Below are 23,848 nucleotides of genomic sequence, written 5' to 3' on the forward strand. Positions count from 1 at the left end.
GGCAGCGGCGGCGGCTGGGCGGTGGCAGCCAGGGCGCTGTCAATCACCCGAGGGCGGGCCCCGAACGCCACCAATTGGCGCGCGACGAGGCTTGGCCGCCCCAGAATCCTACGCGCGGGCGAAGCTGGGCGGCGAGGGAGCGGGGCCGCGCGCACGCGCACAGGACTCTAGGGCCGCGGCCCTGATGCTGAGGCCGCCATGTTTCCCGGGGAGTCCCGGCCTCTCCTGCTGTGCCGTACCCTGGGCATCCGTTCTAAAAAAGCCTGTCCAGAGAGAAGTGTCTAAGCTCCAGGGCAACTGTAGTGAGCCCTGATGTCTGGGAAGGCTCCGTGGAGCTTTTCACAGGCGTCCGCCACGTCACCCTCCCACTCCCACTGGGGGGCGGACGTTCGCTCCTAGATCATTCATTGTAGAGCTCGAGAAACCGAGGCTGAAGGGAGCGGCCCTGTGTGTTAGGACTGAAACCCCCTAAGATGTCAGAGGAACAGGAGGCATCCCCGCTCTGCCCACACCCTTCCTTCCGGCAGGTGCGGGGAGCGGGACAGAAGGACGCGATGTCCCAGAAAAGCAGCCTGTGCCCAGGGAGGGCCGGGCGCGCACAGCCGGACCTCTCTGTTCTCCGCCGAGTGTGGACGGGAAGGGGCAGCCCCGGGGAGGGACTGCGCGGGGGCCTCATAAACTCAGACATAAGTGACCACACGGGGTGGCCTGAAAGCAAAACTTCCTAGGTGGGTATCTTCTTGACAGACGTCAATCTTGACCCCAACTGAGCCTGTCCGCTGTCTTTCTGCATCGATGACAATGATAATACACCTTCGGGATTATATACCAGGGCAGACCTTCTCCCCGACCCTCAGGGCGCAGTCTCCCACACATACCATCCCCGTGTGCTGAACGGGTTGATTGAAGTATGTGTACATGAAGTATGTGTCTCTCCATGTTACTTTTCATCCAATCTCAGAGTTTCCCCTGCTTTGCCTTCTCCTGCCTCCCCCATCTACCACCAATGATGTCACGTAGCTCCCCTTATGCTTCCTCCTTTGATTGTAATGTCTAAAACACAGACTGCAAACCTGCCCTTACCCAGAGCATTATCTCAGTCCTGTGTAAGATGTCACTTCCGGGCATGTCCTCAAAAGTTGGCTCAAATGAAAGTTCTATGACTTTTCTAAGGGCTGGACGTTCTTTCACGGTCAGTGCCAGTTTGGGGCCAGACACTGGTTAGGTGTTTTGGAAATGTTAATTTTATTTAACCTCGCAACAGCTTGTGAGGAAAGTAATGCTGCCTTTCTTAGATCTGCAGGGGGCTCCCCTGGAGCAGCGGTTCTCAACCTGTGGGTTGAGACCCCTTTGGAGGTCGAACGATCCTTTCACAGGGGTCGCCTAAGACCATCGGAAAAACACATATATAATTACATATTGTTTTTGTGATTAATCACTATGCTTTAATTATGTTCAATTTGTAACAATGAAATTGGGGGTCACCACATCATGAGGAACTGTATTAAAGGGCCACGGCATTAGGAAGGTTGAGAACCACTGCCCTGGAGTCTTCAAGTGAGATCCCATTAGCACTGGAGTAAAAAGTCTATTATCAGGAATGCTTCCTATATCCACTAACTAGAGTGGAAAAACCTCATAATACATGGGGTGTGTGTGTGTGTGTGTGTGTGTGTGTGTGTATGTGTGTGTGTTTGTTTGCAGGAATGCGCCCAGGGCACATTGGGAATGCAAAGAAATTGTTGACTCTGAGGGCACTTGGGCTGGACACTCCCAGAACCTCCTATTATACGTGGAGTTCAGGACCCAGACTCTCCACCTTGTGGGTTCTTGCCTCATGAAGTTTAAAGAATAAAATTCTCGGACTAAAAGGACTTGTTAGTAAAAGTGTGGAAATTTATTGGAAGCAAATATATATTCCCACATAGAGCAGGGTTCTCAATCTGGTAACCAACTAAGCCCCTTTGTAAGGTTTTAAAGGCTGGAAGTTCTTTATCTATGCTCCCTTCTAATTGGATCCCTTCCCCATTTATGATCCCGGTGCTTTCCTAATTGGTCATTCTGCAGAGTATCAGTTTCAAAGGTCAAAGCCCACCTGGTGCCCCCCTCTTTCTCTCCCCCTCATCTTGCAACATTCCTATATCTTTTGTAACATTTCTCTATCCTCTGTGAAAGTATGTCTTCCTCTTGTAACATTTCTCTATCCTCCTCTATCCTCTGTGAAAGTAAGGTAAGCATTCTGGTGTCTTGGAGCTACCTCTGTCCTTCACATATGCATTCCTCTCCCATGAACCCCCTTTTCCCTAAAACTGCCTGTCCTGTCTCTAAAATTCCTTTCACTACCAAGGGCTTTGTTTAGGGTGGAGGGTGGAGCACAAAGGCATGGATGTGGGGCTGCCATGCCTCTGTAAGGGACAGAGAGGAGCTAGTTAGGTGGGTGAGACAGTTAAGGTGGAATCATTTCACCAGTGTTTAGCTCAACGGGGGAGCCATTTTTTGCAGTTAGAAAATCTCAGTGTTCCAAAAAGGCAGGGTGGGGTGCACCCTCTCCTGCTTCCACCCTGTTTGGTATCTATAGTCATTTCACAGAATTACAGACCCAGCTATTGTCACAGCAGAAAGAGCCCTAGAGGCCTTGTGCTCCCCCAACCCCCTTCACATTAGGCCCACTCTGAACTGTTTCCAGATTCAATTTATTGGCTCCTTTTTATCTAAATGTGGTGTGCCCCAGGGCATATTTTCCTAGAGCCTCCTCCATTTATTCTCTTCCAAAGTTATCTTTATGACCTCTTTGGCCTTAAATACAACTGTATTCTAATGACACATTTGTGCATATCTCTTTCATGACTCTTCTGGGGACTACCAACATACCCACTTGGATGTCTAATAGGCATCTCAAATTAAATATGTGCCAACTACAACTCCTGCTCTCTCCCCCAAATCCCGTTCTCCCCAGCCTTTCTCAAATCACCATCCACCCAGGGGCTCCTGCCAAAACCTAGGCAACACCCTTGATTCCTGCCTTTGCCTCCTCCCAGACATCCTATTCAGAAGGCCTTGCCTGTTCACCTCAAAACCTCCACATCCCTTTGTGCCACCGTGTTTCCTTACTATGCACGAGACTACCTCCTCTCTCTTAGACTCTTGTCCTCCTACAGTTGATTTTCCAGAAAAAAAAAGGAGGAATATTTTGAAAACCTAACTCAGCCCATTGTCCTCCCCTACTTTATGTCCTTCAATTGCTTTCCGTTTACTTTGAATAAAATCCAAACTCCTTGCCATGTTTACGTGGCCCTCTATGTTCTCACCTGTATAGGGATGTCCCACCTCCCACAGCCCATCCCTTGACTGTGGCCCAGTCCCCTGGTTCCTTGCGTTTCCTGTGAGCAATACAAATTTACTTATGAATATACTTGACTTTCCGCAAATGATTTGACTTTTCACATTTTCTGAAATTTTGAACCATGAAAATAAATTTACCAGAAAACTATATTTCATTCACTTAAGACAGGGATTAATTCACGGTTATTCACTTTTTCGTGTTCCCTCCTCGAGAAACTTGCCTGAAACAACCCTCTCCTTCCTCGACATCAGCCGCTGTTGGCTTTCGAACCTCTGGGGAGCTTTTACCACCGCGACTTGCAGGCCGCCTGTACCCCGCGGTCGGTGGCTCGGGTCCGACAGGGGACCCATCCCAGGGGCCCAGGGCTGGAGCCAGCGCAGATGTGCGGTTCCATCTGCGGAGGACCGGTGCTGCGGGGCACTAGCCTTTAAGGCTTCCTCTCCCGGTGGCTGGGATGTTGGAGAGAACACAGGCCACCTGGTGGGGATGGGAGTAGGGGTGGTCACTGAACTCGGTTGACACCGCCAGGACGCCCAGCCCTCGGCGGAGGGGGCGCGGCTTTCGGACCGGGGAGGTTTCTGGGAATCGCAGTCCCGGCTTGGCCAGCAGCGGCCTTGGAGAAAGGGAAGTCGAAGGGTGGAAACTACATCTCCCAGGAGGCTCCGTGGCTGACCTCGGGCAGGATGGGGACAGAGGGGGCGCGCCCACAGAGAGGGGCGTGGCCAAAACTCTACAACATCCCGCGCCCCTGGAGTTCGGCACCCTCTTTCCGAAATCCCTCTGGCTTCCGCAATGCAGGCTCCGGCCGGTCCGCGGGCTGGTGCGCGCGCTGAGCGAGACGGGCAGGATCGCGCTGTCGGGTCGCTGGCAAATGCCCGAGCCTAGAGCACAGCTGCAGAAGGGAGGTCAGGCGGAGTCTTAAAGGCTTCGGCCAGGTGCTCGGCGTGGAAATGGCGAGGCGAGTTAGGTCTGCTGCCCAAGTCGGGTTAAGCATGAAATGAGGGTGCCTGGGTTCGGTTGGTGGGGAAAATGACCCACGTGGAAATAGGAATTCGAACTAGAGTCATGGATCTGATTGAGTGGAAGTGGGATGACAGAAAAAGAAATAAATCGAGGGTGACTTCTATATTTTTTGCCTAATCAGTGGGGTGCCTGGAAGTGGTAACAAGTACAGTGACAGTGCGTTTGGGGGTGAGAATCACCCCTGGCTTGTGATGTCCACCAGACACCTAAGTGGAGACATTGAGTACACAGGATGGAGGGAGGCCAAGGGTGGAAATGGGCTTTGGATGGAGGGCACATGGAAGAAACCAAATGGGCCACATGGGGTTTCCTGGGCAGGGGTGATGGGGAAGAGCTGGCACACAGCCTTGAACGTGTCTGGCAGGGGAGGAGCAGCTAATAAAGGACCGAAGATGGCCAGTGAGTTTGGCTGACCTGGGGAGCAGATGTTCTTGAGTTGGTACCATGAGGAGTGCTTCACTGGAAGGTTGGGTATGGACTTGGAAACATGGGTGTCTTTGGAGATCTTGACAAGGGCAGTTTCAGTCAGAGGTGGAAACAACATCCAGACTGGAGAGGGAGGGGAGTGAGAGGTGGGAAGGTGAAGACAGTGAATGTAGATGTTGCTTTTAAGGAATTTTATTTTAGAACTGAGAAACAAGGCAGAAGCTAACAGGGTACCAGGGAGGTTTTGTCTCCCCTTTTTCCAGATGGAGGTATTACAGCTTGTTTGTAGGATGGTAAGAATGATCTAGTGCAAGGCGAGATTTATGATGCAGTGAAGAGAGCAGAGTCGCTGAGAGATCAAAGGGGAGGGGACCCGGCGCCACAGTGCATCGTGGTGGAAGGCAGAATGCCTGGGCAGACACGAAGGTGAATGTGGTACACAGGATAACGGATCCCCAAAGTTATGCACATCCTCATTCCCAGAACCTGTGAATGTTACCTTCCATGGCAAGAGGCCTTGCAAAACTGATGAAGGATTAAGAACCTTGAGAAAGGGAGAGCATCCTGGATTACCGAGCTGAGCTCAATTTAATCACAAGGGCCCACAAGGGACCGTAAAAACAGAAGAGGAGGGCCAGAAGGAGTTGTGACTATGGAAGAAGGGTCAGATAGATGCAACGTTGCTGGCTTTGAAGACGGAGGAAGGGGCCAGCAGCCAAGGAATGCAGGTAGCCTCTGAAGCAGGGAAAAGAAAATAGATTCACCCTCAATCCTTCAGAAAGGAGTGCAGCCCTGCCTTGATTTTAGTCTAGTGAATTCTGTCTCAGACTTCTAACCAATAGAACTGCAAGGTAATACATGTGTGGTGCTTTAATCCACCAAGTTTGTAGCCATGTATGGCAGCCTAAGTTCACCACAGTGGCCTCTGGGTGCTGCTGGGAGCCACAGGGGACAGGAGTCTCACAGGTGGACCTGCTCTTCATGTGTCCCTGAGGACACATCCTACATCTATCTGTGTGGGGCAATTAAAATAATCCCAAGAACAATATTTCTATCTTTTCAAGCCCTGTCTTATGGACCTGCCTCCCTCACCCACCCCTTCGACAACTTACCCCCAGTCACTAAAATTAGGCTGCATCTGGTTAGAACCTGATGACTGAGGCCTAAGACTAAATCATAAGGAAGCCAGTGTGAAATGCCCCTGGGGGTCAGGGCCAGCTGGGGGCCTTTGTAAGAGGGCTGTTGGGAAAGTTGTTCTCAAAGCACAGGTACACAACTAGAGGAGTACTGACGCAAAAGAGGGGCTGGATTACCTATAGCAGTGACTGCTGTCAACAGACCACATGCTAACGGCAGGTCCTGACCCAGCCCAGGAGGGAAGTCTCCCTACACCCCAGCTGCCCATCCTTTCACTCTCCTTCCAAGGTTTGACCCCCTGAGCCCAGTTTGACCTCCAGTCCAAGCTGCCTGCAGCCATGGTGCTTTCACTTCAAGCCGTGATCTGGGTCACTGAAGTTGCCAGCAGTAGTGGAAGCTCGCTCTCAGTCAAGAAAAGTGACAACCTAACACAAGCAGACTGACACCACACTCATGGATTCTAACACAGGTTTTTTAAAGAAACTTCCAAACCATGTGGCTAGAAATTAGGCACTAGTTTATTCCTGGGAGCTCGTGAACCAGAGAATGGTCCAGGGGAGAGGCTGTTTCCCTATTGCTTGGTTACTTTGGAGACAAACCCCGTGCCAATGTATCCATCTCCAGGCTGCACACAACCCCAGGGAGAGCAGGTCAGGCCTAAGGACCTGCAGGGAAAACCCACCTGGAGCTGCCATGCAATAGAGGGAGGAAGCACTGTGAGACAGAGTATCCCACCTGCACTGCCATTACACTGCTTACTTTGCTGATGAAGTGTGAGCGTTAGATACAGGAAAAACTTACTTAGTTTGCTATTTATATATTTGACACATTAATGACACCACATCATTCAGTAATACTTCAGAAGGGTAACTAACTCTCCAGAATCGTTTATTTAGTAGAATTGGAATGTTCAATAGCAACCTAATTTACAAACTCAAGTCTGCTAAATGCAAGACGTACAGAAAGCCTTGCTTCTCTCTGACAGCTAAGGGCAATTCTGCACCTGCCTCTCCTGTGCCCTGGCTGAAGTGGCAAGTTCAAGTTTCTGCTCAGCTCAGGGCTGCCAGGGCCTGAGGTCTCCTTCTGCCCCAACACTAGTGCCCCGCACTGAGGAGAGGCTCAGCACACTCCGGTCACCCCTGCCCCCAGGTCCACACAGTGCCTAAGAAGGCTGGACAGGCAAAAGCCAGGGAGCCCTGGTAGCTCTGCAGCTCCCTCCTTGAGGTGGGGTGGGGCGGGGAATAGGACTGTGGGGTCCATAAAAGTTACACTCTTAAGGAAAGGGTTATCCAGGACTTCCCTACAAGCCATCCACTAGAAAAGGACAGATGTGGGAGACATCAGGACCCTGCCCCACCACATCCGGACTCCAGGGAGGAGGAACTAGAGGTGGGAAGGCTGGGCCCATCTTTGCGGGCTCAGGACTGGCAGGCTGGTGTGGGTCACCAAGGCCTCCAGATGCTCTGGACTATGCCCGCAGAGGTCAGGCCGCCCAAGGCCACAGGCACCAAGTCCAGGCCCTCTGCAGATGCTCGGCTCAGTTCAGCCTCGGGAGCCTCCTCCAGGTCGGAGCACAGGTCGTCCCCGGGAACTGGGGGGCTGGAGACTGGGGGACTGGGTATCGGGGACACCAGGGCCCCTCCTGTGAGCCAGCTGCTTCGCCTAGGGTCTCCCGGGGGCCCGGCCAGAGCGTCCCCCAGCAAATCCCGGAAGCTGCTGCCCTCTCGCAGTGGCATGGACTCAAGCAGGTGGTTCAGGAGCTGGGCGGCGACGGTGGCGTCGATGGCCTGGCACGTGGATACGAACGTGTGCACCTCATGCATGCACTGGATGTAGCCGGCAGCGAAGCGCTCGCTGGCTTCTGCCTGCAGCTGCTCGCGCCCTGCACCCGGGGATGGGAGGGAGAGAGCCACGCCCGGTCCGGTGAACCTGGACTGCCGTGTCCTGACCCACCCGGCAAGCGGTGACAGGGCTCACCCCGGAGATGCTGGGGCACGCCTTGCTCCGGGATGAGCTCTCGCCGCCGAATGCACAGGGGCGTCAGACGGAGAAGTCTTCAACTCGCCGCGCCCCAGCCCGCGCGCGCGCCCGCCACCACTCACCGCGAGCCCTGCCCCGCAGCACTCCCTGCACGCGCCGCACCGTCAGCTCCAGCACCTCGGCGTTCTCCAGCTTGGCCTGCACCTGCGCCGGCGGGGGCGCCAGGTGGGGAAGGGAGGTGAGGCCAGGCAATGCCCCGACCCCCGTCCGCCCGCTCAGCAGCCCCTGGGCACCGGCCCGCCAGCCTCACCTCGGTGCCCGCCAGCAGCTGCCGCAGTTCCTGCAGGCTCTCGTTGATCCGCGCGCGCCGCTTCTTCTCCACCAGGGGCTTCCGGGCCTGCGGAAAGCGGGCGACTAAGCCCCAGCGCCGGGCCTCCCCGTCCCCACACGCCCACACGCCCGGGGCCCCAGCTCTCACCTTGCGGTCCCCCCGCGCCTCCCAGCGGTCCTTATTCTCCCGGCCCGCACGGTCCCGTCGAGGCGCCAGGGGCGAAGCCATCACCAGCACCGCCCGAAGCGCCGCGGGCGCGCCCAGCGCCCTTAGCTGCACCGCGGGCAACAGCCCCTGCTCTCCCCACTCTCGCTTCTTCCGCCCGCACACGGCCCCGCCCCTTTTATAGAGCTTTATTTGCATCTCTATGCGCCGATTGGCCGCGCAGGGCTGGAGCCGCTGGCCGCAGGCGCACCACAGCCAATTAAAGCGGCGCGCTTTGTCCAGCCCAGCTGCCCTAGTCGGTAGGCAGCTGGCGGGGCGTGGCGAGCGGGCGTGGACCCCAGCTCCGCCTCTGCGCGACCCCCTCAGGGGAGGCACAACAGGGGGCGGTGACCCTAGAGCTGAGGCTGGGGTGCGCTGGTTTCCCTCCATACCCTGAACAACGCCCCCAGGTCAGCTGTGCGCGAGCAGGAGCCCATCCATCCATCCATCCATCCACCCACCCACCTATGCATCCACATTTGGGTTCACCAAGTGCCTCCCCAGAGGAGCGCTGAGTGCCGAGTGCTGAGTCCTGGACATGGCGGGCAAAGTCTGTCAAGCCCGTGGTCTCCAGACTGGAGGGGACCCCGGGTCTGGACTGGCGTGGCTGCAGAGCCCCGGAAGTGGGAGCCCATAGGGCACCTGGGGCGGGAGCGGGCCGTGGCCTCCTTGCGTTTCTTGCGAACTGTGTGTCTGGACACCGCCCTCCCCTCCGCCGCCCCCTGCCTGCGCGGGGATCCTAGTGGGGCGGGGTTCGTCGGCTTTGCGGCACCTCCAGGCTCCCCTTCTCTGGTCATTCTCCCCACCTCGTCCTTCCCTCCTCTGCCCCGCAGCCCCCACAGCTGGACACCATCCCGTCCCCCCTTGAGCCTCTATCTCCTCCTAATCCTAATCCTTCGCTCCTTCGGTCCCCCTTGGACTTCCCTTTCCCCTCTTAGCTCCACGCCCACCCTCCCCGGTCGCAGCCCCCCTTTTCCTGTCCCCATCCCAGCTCACCCCCTGCCCCCTGATTATTCCCCACCTCCCGCCCTTCCCTGGTCCCCATCCCTGGTCCTTCGCCTGGCCCCCCTCTCCTCAGTCTCCTTCATCCCTCCCGCCGTGTCCCCCACCCCCCCTTCGGCTCCCTTTACCCTCCTGCCCCCCCTCCCCCTCCAGGCTCGCAGAGGCCGCCGTCTGGACCCCGTAACTTGATGCCCGTGACAGTTGGCAGCTGCAGCCGCTTCTGCGGAGAAAAGCGGCGGCCGGGCCAAGAGAGACAGGTGTTGGCCGCTCTTTTGTCGCTGCCGGCTTTGTCCCGCGGGCAGGAGGCGGGCGCGCCTGTGTCCGCCAGACGACCGCCACCCCCACCGCGGGCCGCCCATCTGCCGCCAGCCTCCATGCGGGTGGGATGTGTGGGCCGTGGAGGCTCGCTCTTGGACAGCGCCCTGGGGACCCTGGTCCGGCCCCTGCTCCACGGGCCTACGTTCTCACCACCAGGAAGAGCCAGATGCCAAGATGCCTTGTGGCATCACCTTTCACCAGGAGCGCTCTCCAGACTCCCCCTTCAATGGCTATTTCCTCACTGCTCAGGTCTCAGCTTCCTCATTCACTCACCTGGTGGGAGTGCACCTGTTCCACAGGAGCACTGCCCCCTTAACCAGTGCTCTACTACTCACCAGAGATTAGGATTGGGATTGTACCTCCATCGCTGGTCAAGGATACAGCCTGATCTAGGGCCCCCTATCTACCTGGTCTCCTAGGAGCACTGGGTGGGTAGGGAACGTCCAGGAACTGTGGATTGGTAGGACTAGGCCACAGAAACTATCCCCACCCCAGCCCCAGCCACTTAAGGCAACCCTGGCAGCCTTCCGGGCGGCTATTTCACTCTGGCTCCCCACCAGAGGGACCACACAGGCAGGGCTAGTTTCATGAGAGGTTTGCAGGTTCCCACAGTCACCTCACTGACTTCTATTACTACCTGGGAGCCCCTTCTGCTGATTCTCACCTGTGTCTGAGCTGCTTCTTGGTTGCTTCCTTGTGAGCGGGCCCCTGAGACTTCCCCAGCCCAGCACTACTCACCCAGGTATGAACCTGCTCCTTTACTTTGGTCACCCTGTTGTCCTCAGTCTCCTTCCCAAGCCAGAAAACTCAGCTCTCTTCCTTCTGCCCTCTCCTGGTTGCTCAGAGACCCAACTGGCCTGCCATCCTCCATACCTACTGGGGGCTCTGGCAGCATTAGGGGGTGGACCCCAAGCTGGCCTGTAACTTTATTCTTCTTTACCATTTAGACATCACTCCAGGAAAGGAAACATAGCCCTGCACACACACACACACACACACACACACACACATACACACACCTCTACAGTTTTCACTACTTTGAGAAGCTGAGATATGGAAAAATAAACTCAGTGATATTTCTCAAATTATTATTCATACCCCTGTCATTAGCCATTATATTATTTGAACAAGGCCAAACATGTGTTGTAGAGTGCTCTCCATGAAAGTCAGCTCACAATGGAACCAGATGATCAGGACCCTGGGGGAGGCCTCAGGGAAAGATCAATAGAACACCTGATTGGTTACTGAGTGGGGGCCAAGGAGGACAAATAAAGGCAAATGGCGCAAGCAAAAAATGAAAGGCAACAAGGAACTCCAGAAAGAAAAAAAAAAAGAAAGAAAGAAAGCAGTCCCAGAATGATCTCAGCACATTATTTGGATCAGTAGCCAATTCTTTCACAGTCACAACACTATTCGTAGGGTTTCAGCATTTAGAATCAATCTATAGAGAAGGCAAGGAAGGCTTAGTTATGATCACAGGACATAATATAAAGTTGGTTGTAAAAAGAAAGGATAGGAGATAGTTGTCAGGAGAAGGGAGGAGGAGAAAGGAGGGCTGGGACCTGAAAGCCTTGTCTTGCATGGGGTGGGGTTGGGTGGGGGGGGGGGGGGGTTGAAGAATGCTGTTTAGAGTTGAAGGAAGGAAAAATTAAGTGCTGGGATATGTCCAACTGGGATATGACCAAGTGCCCTTGGGGGGAGAAAAGCATAAGGATAGAACAGGTGTGTTAGTCTTGATTGGACTGGAAGTTGCCTAAGGCCCCATCTTTGAAGTCAGCCTCAATTTCACTCAGTGGGCCACTAGTTGGCTAGTTTGGCCTTTTTGTTACAGAAGCCTGGCCACTCCATCTTGGGGCCACCAAGTCCTCACTTCCTCCTTAACATGGCCTCCCTGAGCAGACCTATTTCCTGCCATTTGTCCCTTGGACTGATCCCACCTTCAAAGGTTGCCTGAGCACAGACTTCCTGAGCAGACCCTTTGATCCCCTCAGGCCCGGCAACAGAGGCTAGCAGAGGCTGGGCAGGGCTCTGGTGGCCACAGGGGGACCAGATAGTGACAGAGGTGGCAGGCCATAAACCCCCAGGGAACAAAGGCAGTGGGCAGCCTGTGGATGTCTAGGCCCCTTGTGGGTAATCAGCCAAGGGGCTCTGAGCAGCTCCTTTTAGTTTGTAAAAAAGTGGGGTGTTGTGCCCTTGGGGTTATCCTATGTAATAAAGAGCTAATATGCTAATTAGACCGAATAGCAGAATGACTGTCCGGATGACCTTCCAGAAGACCTTCAGGGCAAAGCTAGGGCTGTGAGGGTCAAGCCCCTTGCACAAATTTCATGCATGGGGCCTCTAGTATGGTAAATAAAAATGCAACTAAGGGTCCCCAAAGGCACTCAGAGCTTCCGTAAAACAGCCATATCTGGCTATTTAACGCCAGTTTTCAGAGGCCTCTGTGCTCACTGGGAGGGACTTAGCCTTTTGTCCCCCTCCCTCCATCACCATGTGGATGTAGGCAGCCAGGCCAGGAGGCAGGGTCAAGCCTCCTGATTACAGGATGAGCTTTATATCCCTTTATATTATGCCCTGTAATCATAATTAAGCCTTCCTTTCCTTCTCTATAGATTGATTCTGAAAGGCTGGGGACTGGGTCCACGATTTGCTCATTTCTTCATTCTGACCGCCTTGGTCCTCTACTGTTTTGACCAGGCCCTGCATGGCTTTATCATGACAGAGGAAGGGCTGGGCAGGTGGGCTGGGGGAGATGGTGCTGTGCTGCCTGTATCATCTCTGATGGAGACAGTAGGCTTTCCTGGCCCTGACGTCCTATCCTCAGGCCTGTGGCCAGCATCCAAGCAGCCAGCCCAGGAGGGACAGACAACCCTGAGAGGGCGCAAGGGAACAAAGTCAGTGGCTGGGGTTATGCAGAGCAGAGAGGAGCTCCGGGCTCAGCAGAACACCCCGAGCCGCCCCACCCCACCCACAAGTGATTATAGGATGAGCTTTATATCCTAGAAAGTCCACTGGGGAGGGCCACACTCAGACAGGAAGGGACCAACTCGAAGCTGCCGTGCAGGGAAGAAGAGGGGGTCCTTTGTGAGAAGAGTCTGTACGGCAGAATTTCTAGAGTTCTTTTAAAAGACACCTTTTGAGCCGAAACTGGTTTGGCTCAGTGGATAGAGTGTCGGCCTGTGGACTGAAGGGTCCCAGGTTCAATTCCGGTCAAGGGCATGTACCTGGGTTGCGGGCACATCCCCAGGGGGAGATGTGCAGGAGGCAGCTGATTGATGTTTCTAACTCTATCTCTCTCTCTTCCTCTGTGTAAAAAAATCAATAAAATATATTTAAAAAAACAAAACAAAAAAAACACCTTTTGATAATCCTTTATCTCTATTCAGTTTTGCCTCTGTGTTACATTAAAAATACATACAAATAAAAATAAAAATATGCTTTATTTACCAATTTTCTAAAAGGCAAAAAAGTCATAAAAAGACACAAGCAGTAAACAACATATTGCACTGGGCGGAGAGAGCTTGGTTTGGGCATGAACCAATCACTTGTCCGGCAAGGCTAACAAGTCATCACACAGACTCTGGGAGCTTATTTACACATATTTTAGAAATATATTAAAAAGAAGGCTCAGTTTAAATTTGAGGAAAGGTTTTCCTGACACCTGTGTCAGCACATACACTAAAGGAAACATGACTGGAGGCATGGCACCGTGTAAACAATTTCACAAAATGCTCCTGTGTCATTCTCAGCACAATGGAGCGATGCAGTCAACAACCAGGGGGTGTGCCTTAAATAATGAAATAATGCCGGCGGTAACACTCGTAACAGCAGAGAACGTTTTGGCAGTTTGTGTTCAGGAGACACATGTCATCCCTTCAGGACCTCACTTCAGAGGCAGGAAGCCGTCTGTAGCATCTAATTATCACACAGAGGCACAGACTACATCCTCAACTTGGTTCCTGAAGGTGATATTACTTTGTAAATAAAACTTAAAAAGTTAGACACTGTTTTGTGTTTGAGTTAATAAAAAATAGGATTAATATTCAAGAATAGGATGGTTTCATTATGAAAACCAACTGGATTAAAGGGGACTTCACTATTCTGGTAGCCACTTCTTCATCAAAGAACAAGCAGAAACCTGCTTCCATTAAGTTTCTACAGACTCAATGCAATTTTAAGTCAACTGCTTCATCAGTGGGAACTTCTCATTCACTCCAGGGACAAATACAATTTTTTCCAAACAATCTTTGGGATATATGATGCAACATGAGGTTTTGCAAAAAGTTGGGCAGACTGGTCTCACTCTTCCCCAAGTGTCCCAATGACCTGAAAGTGCCAGAGAAACTGGGGGAAGTCACCAAAGAGACGGAAGCTGCACCAGGTGAGGTGAGGTTCATGAAGAGACTAAGGGCTGTCCCAGCCCAGGGTGTGGTGGGAGGGGTGAGCTCACAGTATCAGCGGCTGCTCTGCCTGAGCCAGAGCTGATGTCTGGGACTCGTCAACTGAAGAACACAAATGGGTCCCAAACGCAGGGATCAAAGCCCGGTTTGCAGAGGGAAGTCACCATGAAGAGATGACAGACAACATGCTTCCATGTACATACTGGTCACGGTCTGAAAAGGAGCCAAGAATGATGTTCTACATCAATTCACAGAAGGTTCTGGGTGAGTGTTAATCTGATGGAGTTGGTTACACAAATCACCAGGCCTTAGTCCAGAGCAGGCATTTCAACTTTGTTCACCCCAAACTCGAGTGACATCAGGTAGAAATATCTGGCACTACGGTGCCTGAAGCCAAAGCTGCCGGTTTGCTTCACACCACTTAATGCGAAACATTTTCAAAAAGAAAATTAGGAGAGGCCGTCATTTCCACTTGGTATGTTTTAAAAACATCTAGTTTGACTAGATAATAATTTAGATAAAAAGCAGCTTCCAAGAGAGGACAGAATTTGATCCGCACACACACACCCTGGAGAGCTACAGGAGGCGGCCCTCAGCTCATTTGGAGTCACACACGGGCACAGCCTGGTGTGATGCCTTGGACACCCCCGGAAGTCTAGTTGGTCCAGGAACTTCTGTGAGCGCTCAGGTGGCCTCCCGACACTTACACAGGGGATTCAGTCTTTCTTTAGTTATATCACAGCTAAGTCTCTTTCTTGTCCTCTAAAGTCCACATTTATATTTTAAATATAAAAATGTATTTCTTTCCAAACTCTTCCCACCCTCCAAAAAACTATGGATTTTTTTTCCTAAAACAAAACAAAACAAAACAACAAAAATTTATCTGTCCATTTCCTTAGAAACAAATTGTGAAGCTCTGTCCTCTTCCACCACCGTCTAAGGTAGATTGGCTGTTGGGAGTGGGCGGGGGTGGGTGGGGGCAGTTACGTCTGCCCTTCGTTTTTGTGGCTCAGGGGAGGTCCATTTTCCTTTTCTTTTTTGTCTGTGGCTTCGCTGAGTCCCAGAGGAGGACTGTCTTCTTCATATGGTACACAAAAGTTGCTTTTTCCTTGGCTTTCACAGTAAACACATTCCTTAAGAGAAAAAACATGAAATCAGTAACAAAAATGTAGTTCACCCCGAGTGAGGTACAGTGGCCAGGTTAGCTGTAAGGCTGCTGGAGGAGAGGGGAGGACCAGTTGTTTCTGAGGGTCCTGCTCAGCAGTGGGAGTCATGCCTGTTTTGTGAGGCCAGCCCTGCTGGACCCTGATCTGAGAGGCGGTCTGCCTTATGGGACCTGGAGTTAAGTTACTAGCCTCAGTTTTCTCATCTGTAAAATGAGATATCAATAATGTGCCAAGGGAGGGAGGGTCCTAAGGGGAGTGTCTCACTCCAGACGCTGCTAAGGTTGGGGTTGTGTAAGACGGGGACAAAAATTGCAGCAGTTCAGAGGACACCGAGAACTGGCAAGAGCAGCTTCCAGGGTGTGGGCCTCAGGAGGGAGTGGGGAGAGAGGCTAGGGTACAGACATGTCTTTGGAACTATCAGAAAGGAACATAGACTGAAGGGGCAGCTGGAGGGAGGCAGCCATTAAGAGCAGAAATTTAATATTCCTATCATTACTGAACAGTCTACATGGATATTGAGGGGTTATGATAAGAGAGGTGTTCTTTTTTTTTCAACATTGTTCCCAAAAAGGTCTTATTTAAATATCTAATCTCATAGGAAGATTAAAAATTTTTATTTACTTATTGAGAGAGAGAGAAATATCGATTTGTTGTTCCACTTATTTATGTATTCATTGGTTGATTCTTTTTTTTTTTTTAATATTTTATTGATTTCTTACAGAGAGGAAAGGAGAGGGATAGAGAGTTAGAAACATCGATGAGAGAGATTGATCAGCTGCCTCCTGCACGCCCCCCAGTGGGAATGTGCCCGCAACCAAGGTACATGCCCTTGACCGGAATCGAACCTGGAACCTCTGAGCCCGCAGGCCGACGCTCTATCCACTGAGCCAAACCGGTTCGGCCATTGGTTGATTCTTGTATGTGACCTGACAAGATTGAACCCACAACCTTGGCGGCATATTGGAACTCCGCTCTAACCCAGCAGTCACCAACCTTTCGGACCTCACGGACCACCAGTGGTCCACGGACCACCGGTTGGCGACCGCTGCTCTAACCACTAATCTATCTGGTCAGGGTACGGTATTCTTTTTTTAAATAGAAAACAAAACTAAAAAAAAGAAAAAAACTCAAATTTCACACATGATTGAGATTAGATATTTCAGAAGACCTTTTTGGGAACAATGTTGAAAAGCCATTGGAAGAAAGTTCTTTGAAGTAGACTTATAGTGTTGCAGTATCTTTTCTCTTAATAAACTTTGAATTCTGGAAGTTTTAAACTCACAGAACAGTAATCAGAATACCGGGTGCTCCTGAGAGCCTTTTCATGTGCTATCAGAAAAGCAGCTCGGTGAGCTTACCGACACATCGATGGCCGTGGGCAGTCCGCCCGCCCGCATCCATGGGTGCACCTCCTGCAGCTCCTGCTTCTGCCGCTCGGTGAACCGGGGCTGCTGTTTCTGCAGCAACTTCAGCTTCTCTCTGTCCTCCTTCAAAACCACCTCTACGTTTCTTCACAGCGTGTTTAGAAAGAGATAAGCTTTAGAATGTCTTTTTCCTTAAAGAACACACTTTTCTTTCAGTATCAATAATGGAACTTTAAATGAATTTGATTAATGCAAATTTCCTTTTCATTTAAAATAGATAACCCTGTTCAGGGTTACTTACCATCCCTAGTAATAATCTGTGGTTTTTCCATTAAAATGACAATCCAAGTCACAATTTTACTTTTACTTTAAATTATACACAGGAGCTGGGTGTCTGCAGATGCTTGGTTCTGTACAGGGTGATTCATCTGGGCAGTTCCTACCAGGAGGCGGTGGGTAGAATACCTTCCCTTGCCTCCTGCCAATGCTGGGCCAGAGGGAAGCGGCCCTGGAGATGGAGCCCCGGTCTACCCTAACCCAGAGACCTGGCTGTCCTGACCTCAGAGTTAATCCTCCCTTCCTTCCCTCCTCCCTCCCTCTTTCCCTTCCTTCCTCCCACCTGCCCTACAGAAGAGGCTCCACAGAGGCAGGGACCATGAATGTTCCTTGGAGCAGCTGGGGAGAGACCCGATTCACTACAAAGCAGCTGGTGGCCATTGGTTTCTGCATCTCTAAGACATACACACCCCATCTACCCCACAAGGTTACTGGGCAACAGAGCAAAAGAGATGAAGCTGGCACAAATGCTTCATAAATGTGTAGTACGACACCTGCAGGGTCGCCGGGAGCTTGTCTTTCCCCAGCCTGCAATGGATTACTCTGAAGGGCTCTATGGGCCCAGGCAACCATCGAGAGGGAACCTGCTTCTCTATCTGCCGCACTCAACTCAACCTGAGAGGTGGCTTTCGGAGGGAAGTGCCCCCTGACTGGCAGCCTTGTTTGAGGGCTCTTTCACCCAACCCTTTCCTGTCCCTAGGGAAAGGCCGAGTGATTACCGGGAGGGCATCTGGTACGTCATCATGACACTGTCGTCAGTGTCGGCCATCAGCAGCCAGACGGGGTCCTGGAGGACATACTTGATGAAGTGCTCACTTTCTTCCATGTCTGCCTTCGCTTTGGCTTTGTGATTATTCTCTGAAGAGTCAATGCTTCCAAAATACTTGCTGGTGTGGCTGGTGTTACTACTGCCTTTAAACACACAAAAAGTGGCGGGTTAGACCACTAGTGCCTTGCAGACCATGCTTGTGGACACATGCTGGGTTAGGGAGCCGAGAGTCTTATTTGGTAACTTATTTGGTGGGTTTCCCCTTTTCTTCCCAGTCCTCGAATTACCTGGATAATTAAAATGGGATACCAGCTAGTGCCATGGAATGGCTCTCCTGGGAGGCCCGAGCAGCCCAGGTGGAGCCCGTCTTAGAAATCATGCTCCCTTTCCTAGCGCTCAGCACCTCTCCACCAAAACAGGCCACAGAGAAGTTGGTTTTGGCTTTGCAAGCGGAGGCAGCTGGCCTAAGCGTGTTCCAGCGAGCCTCCTGGAAGGAGCAAGGCCAGAGAATGGAGAAATGGAAGTTCACTTTGGGGCAGCAGGATCTTTGAGTTTGTGGGGAGGACCCGCTTTAATGAGCCCGGATCACACTTGTGCGATCTGGTGGGTGAAGCATGCCATCCATATGCTAGGCTTACCCAAGGGGAACCAACTCAGGAAGGCAAACCCTGGCCGGCCCTCCCAGCCTGCCCAGGGAGCCTGGGGGATGGTCCAATAAGGGCCAGTGGGGTGTGAGGCCTGCTGTGGCTCTGACATGGAAGCCAGCAGGTGAGAATGTGAGTTCTGACTGGGTAGGGCCCGCCACCTAGAGGCAGAGCCCCTGTCTGCCTGTCTGAACTGCTGTGAGCTTTGAGTGCCAGCTGGACACCTGTGTGTACCTGGTGCTAGGCCCTGAGCACATATGGCCTGTGGCTGTGGTGCAGCTGGGTCCCTCTAGTGCGGGAGAAGTGGAGGCTGCCCAAGAACCTCAGGTACCAACATACCTGTCCCAATTCTGGATGCATCGCAGCCCAGAGAGCTGGAGCCCAGAGAGTCTGAGGTGGCAGAGGCCCCACTTCCAGACAGGGCTGACCCTGCAGCTGAGCAGAGGTCCTCGCGCAGTAAGAGGTCAAGCAGGTCACTGGACGTGGAGAGGGCATCACTGTTCTGAGCATCCGAGGGCTCATCTTGCTTTAGGAACAAGAGAAGACACCAGTTAAGACACAGTCAGGACATAGCCCCTCAGAGCTGGGGGGCAGCTGCAAAGCGACTGTCTGCACAAAGCCACTCAGGGAGATAGTGGATGGCATTCCTCCTCAGACCCTGCCTTTTCATGCGCCAAATGAACAGACCTCTGGGTATTGGGACTACAGCGAGGATCTAGGTGGTGGCCTATGAATGCATCTCATTCAAGTAGATTTTGGGAGAATCACAGTTCTCACATCCCTGGGGGGAAAGTTTTATGCCTGTTCCTCCACTACAGCCGACACAGAGGTAGAAGAGGCCACCACATACCCCAAGGCTGCTCTTTGGTGGTGGGTTCTGGCTTCCTGTACCTGTGCCCCAGAGTGGAGGCAATCCTGGGAGCACCCCAACCCTCCGGCCATTGGAACTAGGACTATAGGCCAGACCCCAGAAAAAGGAGTGGGGAGGGTGGCAGACACCTTGGGAGGCTGATCTGTTTCCTGGGTCCCACTTCCTCTCCTGGGAGTATGCCCTCCACAGAGCACCTACTGGTTGCAATGCCATAGCTCAGGCCACTGCACACTGAGCTGTCAGGACACAAAACCTGTGGGAAACTATAATTTCATTAATGGATTAAGAGTACGCCAGCAGTCCTGAAGGCACAGGAGAATGGGGCAGCTGGCTCACCATGAGAACCTCTGCCCCCAACGCCCTCTCAGGAGCTGAGTTCTGGCATTTACCCAGCTGTGCTGTGTGCTCATATTTGTCACATAAAATCTCAAGCCCGCCCTGGCTGGTGTGCTCAGTGGTTAGAGTGTCCCCCATGTACCTAAGGGTTGAGGGTCTGATTCTCGATCAAGGGCACGTACCTGGGTTGTAGGTTCAATCCCTGGCCCTGGTCGGGGAATGTGTGGGAGGCAACCAATCAATGTGTCTCTCTCACATCAATGTTTCTCTCTCTCTGCCCCACCCCCTTCCCATCCCTTCCACTCTCTTTAAAAAACAATGGGAAAAATATCCTCCGGTGAGGATTAACAAAACAAAAAAGAAACAAGCAAACAAAAAACCTCAAGGTCCATGACAACAAGTCACAAAGTCATGTGGGCTGTTTGGACCTTTCACTTATCATCAGACAATCAATCTTCCTTCGTTCAGATCCAAGACAATAAAAAGGCCCCACGTCTACTCTGATGAGATTGTTGAGCTCAAAAACATTAATTTCCAGCACAGGTATTTATGTCAAAATTGAAATACCTGGTGGGACCCTTGGCCTAAAACACTGGCGTCTGAGATGATGACCTACCATGGGTGCTGCGGGGCCACCCGCTGTAGAGAAAGAGCAGCAGGGGATCCTTGCATTCGGCGGTGCCTTTGGTGGCCAGTCCCAGGATGTGCCTGGTTTGCAGTCCGGCCCAGCACCTGCTGTCTCTGCTGTCCCTCCAGCTATAGTGCTGCCCTCAGGGGCCTCCTCCAGCTGGAGCAGGTTGAGCTGCAGGGGTGAGCTGCCACGCGACTGGAAAAGTGGTGGGGAGGCCCGACCCAACGGCCCGGTGGACGACACTGGTGTAGCTGGGGTGGCCACACGTGACACCGGTGGCCAACGCTCTGCCCGAGGACAAGCACACGACTGTTTGGGGGGTGAGGTTTGACCAGGGAACTCAGGTTGCGAGGCAGGGATCATCTGGCCAGGGAAGAAGGTCGGGGGCAAGTTTGGGGTCACTGTGGGGAAGGGATAGCTGGGTAACACCAAGGCCATGACTGGGGCCAAGGGGGCAGTGAAAGGTGGGGGCTGGATGTCCATGGGCACAGCGGGCACCGTGAAGCTGGTGTGGGGCTCCATAGGTGCTGCTGCCACGGCCCCTGGCACTGGTACAATTCCTGTGGCTGGGAGCACTGGCAGGGAGTAAGCTGGCACTGGGGTAGGGAAGGGCATCGAGGGGCAGCTGGACTGGGATGTGTCTGATGGTGACCAGGCTGTGGCATTCAGGCCCACCAGCGGGGGCCGGTGGGGCACGGGCCCCCCAGACCCAGTGCTCTCGGAGGAGTCCCGAGGCTTGACCCGTTTGGACTTCAGTTTTCTGTTCTTCCCAGTTTTTTTCCAAGCTGAATCTATTCCACAGGTGTTTCTTAGTCCAGGAGCAGCTACAATAATGGGAAAACAACCAGAGTTGAAATGTACGTGATTTCTATTACGTCAGTTCTCAGAGACACATAGAATCTCAGAAACTTGAAGGCACCTCCTAGTTTAACATCCAGTGTTCCCAAATGTTAGCCTGGGAACTGTCAGAAACACCATACGGTTTCCCTGATCCTTGGTGCAGTGAGAAAAATCAGGGAAAAATGTTAAGTTTTTATAAAACTGGATTCAATCAATTTAAAGGACCATTCTTAATTGCAAGATCACAATTGTTTTCTTCTGACATTAAAATGTCCTTTCTTTTATGAAATAATGACGGTGATAAGTGGCATTAAAAAGGTTTTATTTGTCCAAAAAGATAAAAATAAAAAAGCTGGCAATTCTAAGCTGTTCCCCAGTACTGGTTTGTGAAATTGGATGTCATCTAAGCTGATTTTTGAATTTTATGAGCTTTACCATTACTGGTCCTTAAAAAGAGCTGCTTCCTGTCTCGCCTGTGATTCCACCCGAGTGCAAGTCAAAGGGCGGGAAGGAGCACTTGCTCTCAGAGCCAGATTCTTCCTCTCCTGTGACAAGTGGCTGAGCTGAACTTCTTTAGGAGGCTGGAGGGTCTCAACTGGTGACAAAAGGGACTCTGGGCATGTCCCCTTGCCTCCCCTGGCCATGGGCCAGCACCAGGAGTACTATGGCCAGGTGGGTGGTGGGGGTGGGGGTGGGGAGGGGAAGATTGAGGGGGGAGAAGAGTCATGCCAAGCCTGGCTGGGATGGGCAACGGGATGGTCCCAGGAACCTCAGGTTTTCCTGTCATGGCACACAGGCTGACTCAGGGTTTTGCAGCAGGTGTGTGGGACACCTGTCAGCCGTGCCAAGGGGGTCCTCACCTTTGCTACATGCTGGAGGCAAGTGGGCCAGCCAGAGGCCAACTGCTAAGAGGGCGGAGGTTTTGTGATTCAGACTCTCTAGCGGGTGTTCTTCCAGAAGGAAATCTGCCCCTGGTGGGACTGGTGGCTAGAGCACTGGGCTCCTGGAATACCATGTCAGGGTCTGGGCAGGCTGCTGTGCACAGCTCTGCAGTCTGTGCACCTTGCAAACTGCTGGGCCAGGGGGGCAAGGAGCTGCAACTCCGTCCCAAGCCATGTCCACTGGGTGGGTCTGCCCAGGGCTGGGAGGACACCTTTTTGTAATTTCTAGAGGTTCCCTAGGGCCTGGCAGTGACCTAGGGTCTGGGGAAGAAGAAAATGACAAAGAGTAGAAAACACAATCTTTACAGAGGGTCTTGGCCTCTCTCACTTCATATTCACTTCGCTGTGCCTGCCCTGAGGCCCAGGGGAGTGGGGTCTTGTGTTGTGTGTCTCCTGCGCTCGCTAACCCGGACCCTGGGTCAAGCCCTGGGAGCCCAGCACAAAGGTGGCATCTCTGACCAGCCCAGCCTTGTCCATGGGGCCTGGTAAGGTGGCTAGGGGTCTGGAGCCAGGCTCCTGGACCAGAAAAGAGGCAAACACACTAGTCTATTCTCCCTCACCCCTTGCCCTTCAACCACCTGGTGGCAATCTGCCTCAAGGACAGCGCATGCACCCACAGGCTCTGGAGGCTGCAGCCCAGCCCTGAGTCAGCCTGGCCAGGAGGGCACATCCTCTGGTATCAGCTTGGACTCCCTCCTTCCTGAGGAGCTGACACCAAGTACCCCATCAGTACTGTGCCCATTCTCTTTGGGGTGAGTTAGCTGTGGCTTGACTGGTTTTCTGAGAGCCCCATTGGGTGGGCAGATGGGGTAGAGTCCCCTGAACCTCACAGTCACCCAGGCAAGAAGTGTCTGATGAGGTGGCATTGCAATTGCCCCATCCTGCACTCCGCCACCATTTAAAGCACCGTTCCCTGGGGAACAAGAGATGACATCCTTGAGAGGGGTCCATGGAAACAGATGGCATCACTAGTAAAGTCCCAACAGCAATCTTACAAACTCAGGCTTCGTAAGCTGGGGGCATTTCATACCTTGAAAGCTGCCCTGAGTCAGTACTATTAGGATTAAAGGTTTTTTAAATCCACATACAATTCAGGTACCACCACCTACCTCTTTCACTCAACTGCCCCTTGGATCTTTCTTGTAGGTAATAACTGCAGTGAGACTGGAGGACACTAAGTTTCCTCGTTTCCTTGAATTTCAACAGGAAGCTCTGCTCCTCCTTCTGGGTGTGGGCGGCCAGCACTTCCTTGGTGAGGCCCAGCCTCCGGAAGGGCTCCTTCTCCTGGCTGAGGCTGCAGGGCATGGCGGGGCCCATGAGGCAGTCCAGGGACTCAGGTCCACTTGCAGGGTCTTCTACCGTCTCTGTAAGAGAAGATGCAGACCACTCATCTGCAAGGGCCCCTGTGCTTTAAAACAACTGACTGACCCTGAGACCACTGCCATGTGAGATACTGCACGAAGCCCCCACATGGGGGTGAAGTCGATGAATGTCTGTGTAGCCTTCTGAGAAGGTTCACAATAAAAGGCAAACAGCAATGGCAGAGACCCTACTACCCAGGGCTCCAGGGTCAGTCTGCTTAGGCTGAAGTTCGGGTACCTCGGGGCTTCAGCCTCTGACAGGGAAGATACGCTCTGGTTGTCATCAGCTTTCAGAGCACAACAGACTAAGGCTGCTGTGTGCCCCGCCCAGGTTCAGGACTATGGACATGACAGCTCGGATCATGTGGAACTGGGGTACAGACAGGACAGGGGCAGGCAGATGCAATGACCGTCCTGGAAGGGGG

General features: G+C 52.7%; 2 protein-coding genes across 3 annotated transcripts in view; both read right to left on the reverse strand.

Annotated features, from left to right (window-relative positions):
- Positions 1–6,775: 6,775 nt before the first annotated feature.
- Positions 6,776–8,551, reverse strand: HES6 (hes family bHLH transcription factor 6). Its single transcript, XM_070423376.1, has 4 exons — positions 8,388–8,551; positions 8,220–8,306; positions 8,032–8,113; positions 6,776–7,811 (listed from the first exon to the last, which is right to left on the reverse strand). The coding sequence occupies exons 1-4, from the start codon at positions 8,466–8,468 to the stop codon at positions 7,372–7,374; spliced, it is 690 nt and encodes a 229-aa protein (XP_070279477.1). The 5' UTR covers positions 8,469–8,551; the 3' UTR covers positions 6,776–7,371.
- A 4,634-nt stretch (positions 8,552–13,185) lies between these two features.
- Positions 13,186–23,848, reverse strand: part of PER2 (period circadian regulator 2) — a 35,274-nt gene continuing 24,611 nt past the window's right edge. For both annotated transcript variants that reach the window (XM_070422516.1, XM_070422517.1), the window contains 6 exons: positions 23,172–23,426; positions 20,267–21,105; positions 18,783–18,969; positions 17,750–17,942; positions 16,689–16,839; positions 13,186–15,297 (listed from right to left, as the gene is read on the reverse strand). In XM_070422516.1, coding sequence (XP_070278617.1) covers positions 15,148–15,297; positions 16,689–16,839; positions 17,750–17,942; positions 18,783–18,969; positions 20,267–21,105; positions 23,172–23,426 — 1,775 coding nt within the window. In that variant the 3' untranslated portion in view covers positions 13,186–15,147. The remainder of the gene's footprint in view (positions 15,298–16,688; positions 16,840–17,749; positions 17,943–18,782; positions 18,970–20,266; positions 21,106–23,171; positions 23,427–23,848) is intronic.

Source organism: Myotis yumanensis, unplaced genomic scaffold (genome assembly GCF_028538775.1).
Source record: "Myotis yumanensis isolate MYYU_CA2020_CCGP unplaced genomic scaffold, mMyoYum1.0.hap1 SCAF_8, whole genome shotgun sequence".
Taxonomy (NCBI): domain Eukaryota; kingdom Metazoa; phylum Chordata; class Mammalia; order Chiroptera; family Vespertilionidae; genus Myotis; species Myotis yumanensis.

Coding starts and splice junctions, on each gene's coding strand:
- HES6 (XM_070423376.1), bottom strand. CDS start 8,468: ATGGCTTCGCCCCTGGCGCCTCGACGGGACCGTGCGGGCCGGGAGAAT. Junction 8,307..8,387: donor AGGCGCGGGGGGACCGCAAG/GTGAGAGCTGGG, acceptor CGCTTTCCGCAG/GCCCGGAAGCCCCTGGTGGA. Junction 7,812..8,031: donor GCTGCGGGGCAGGGCTCGCG/GTGAGTGGTGGC, acceptor CCCCGGGTGCAG/GGCGCGAGCAGCTGCAGGCA.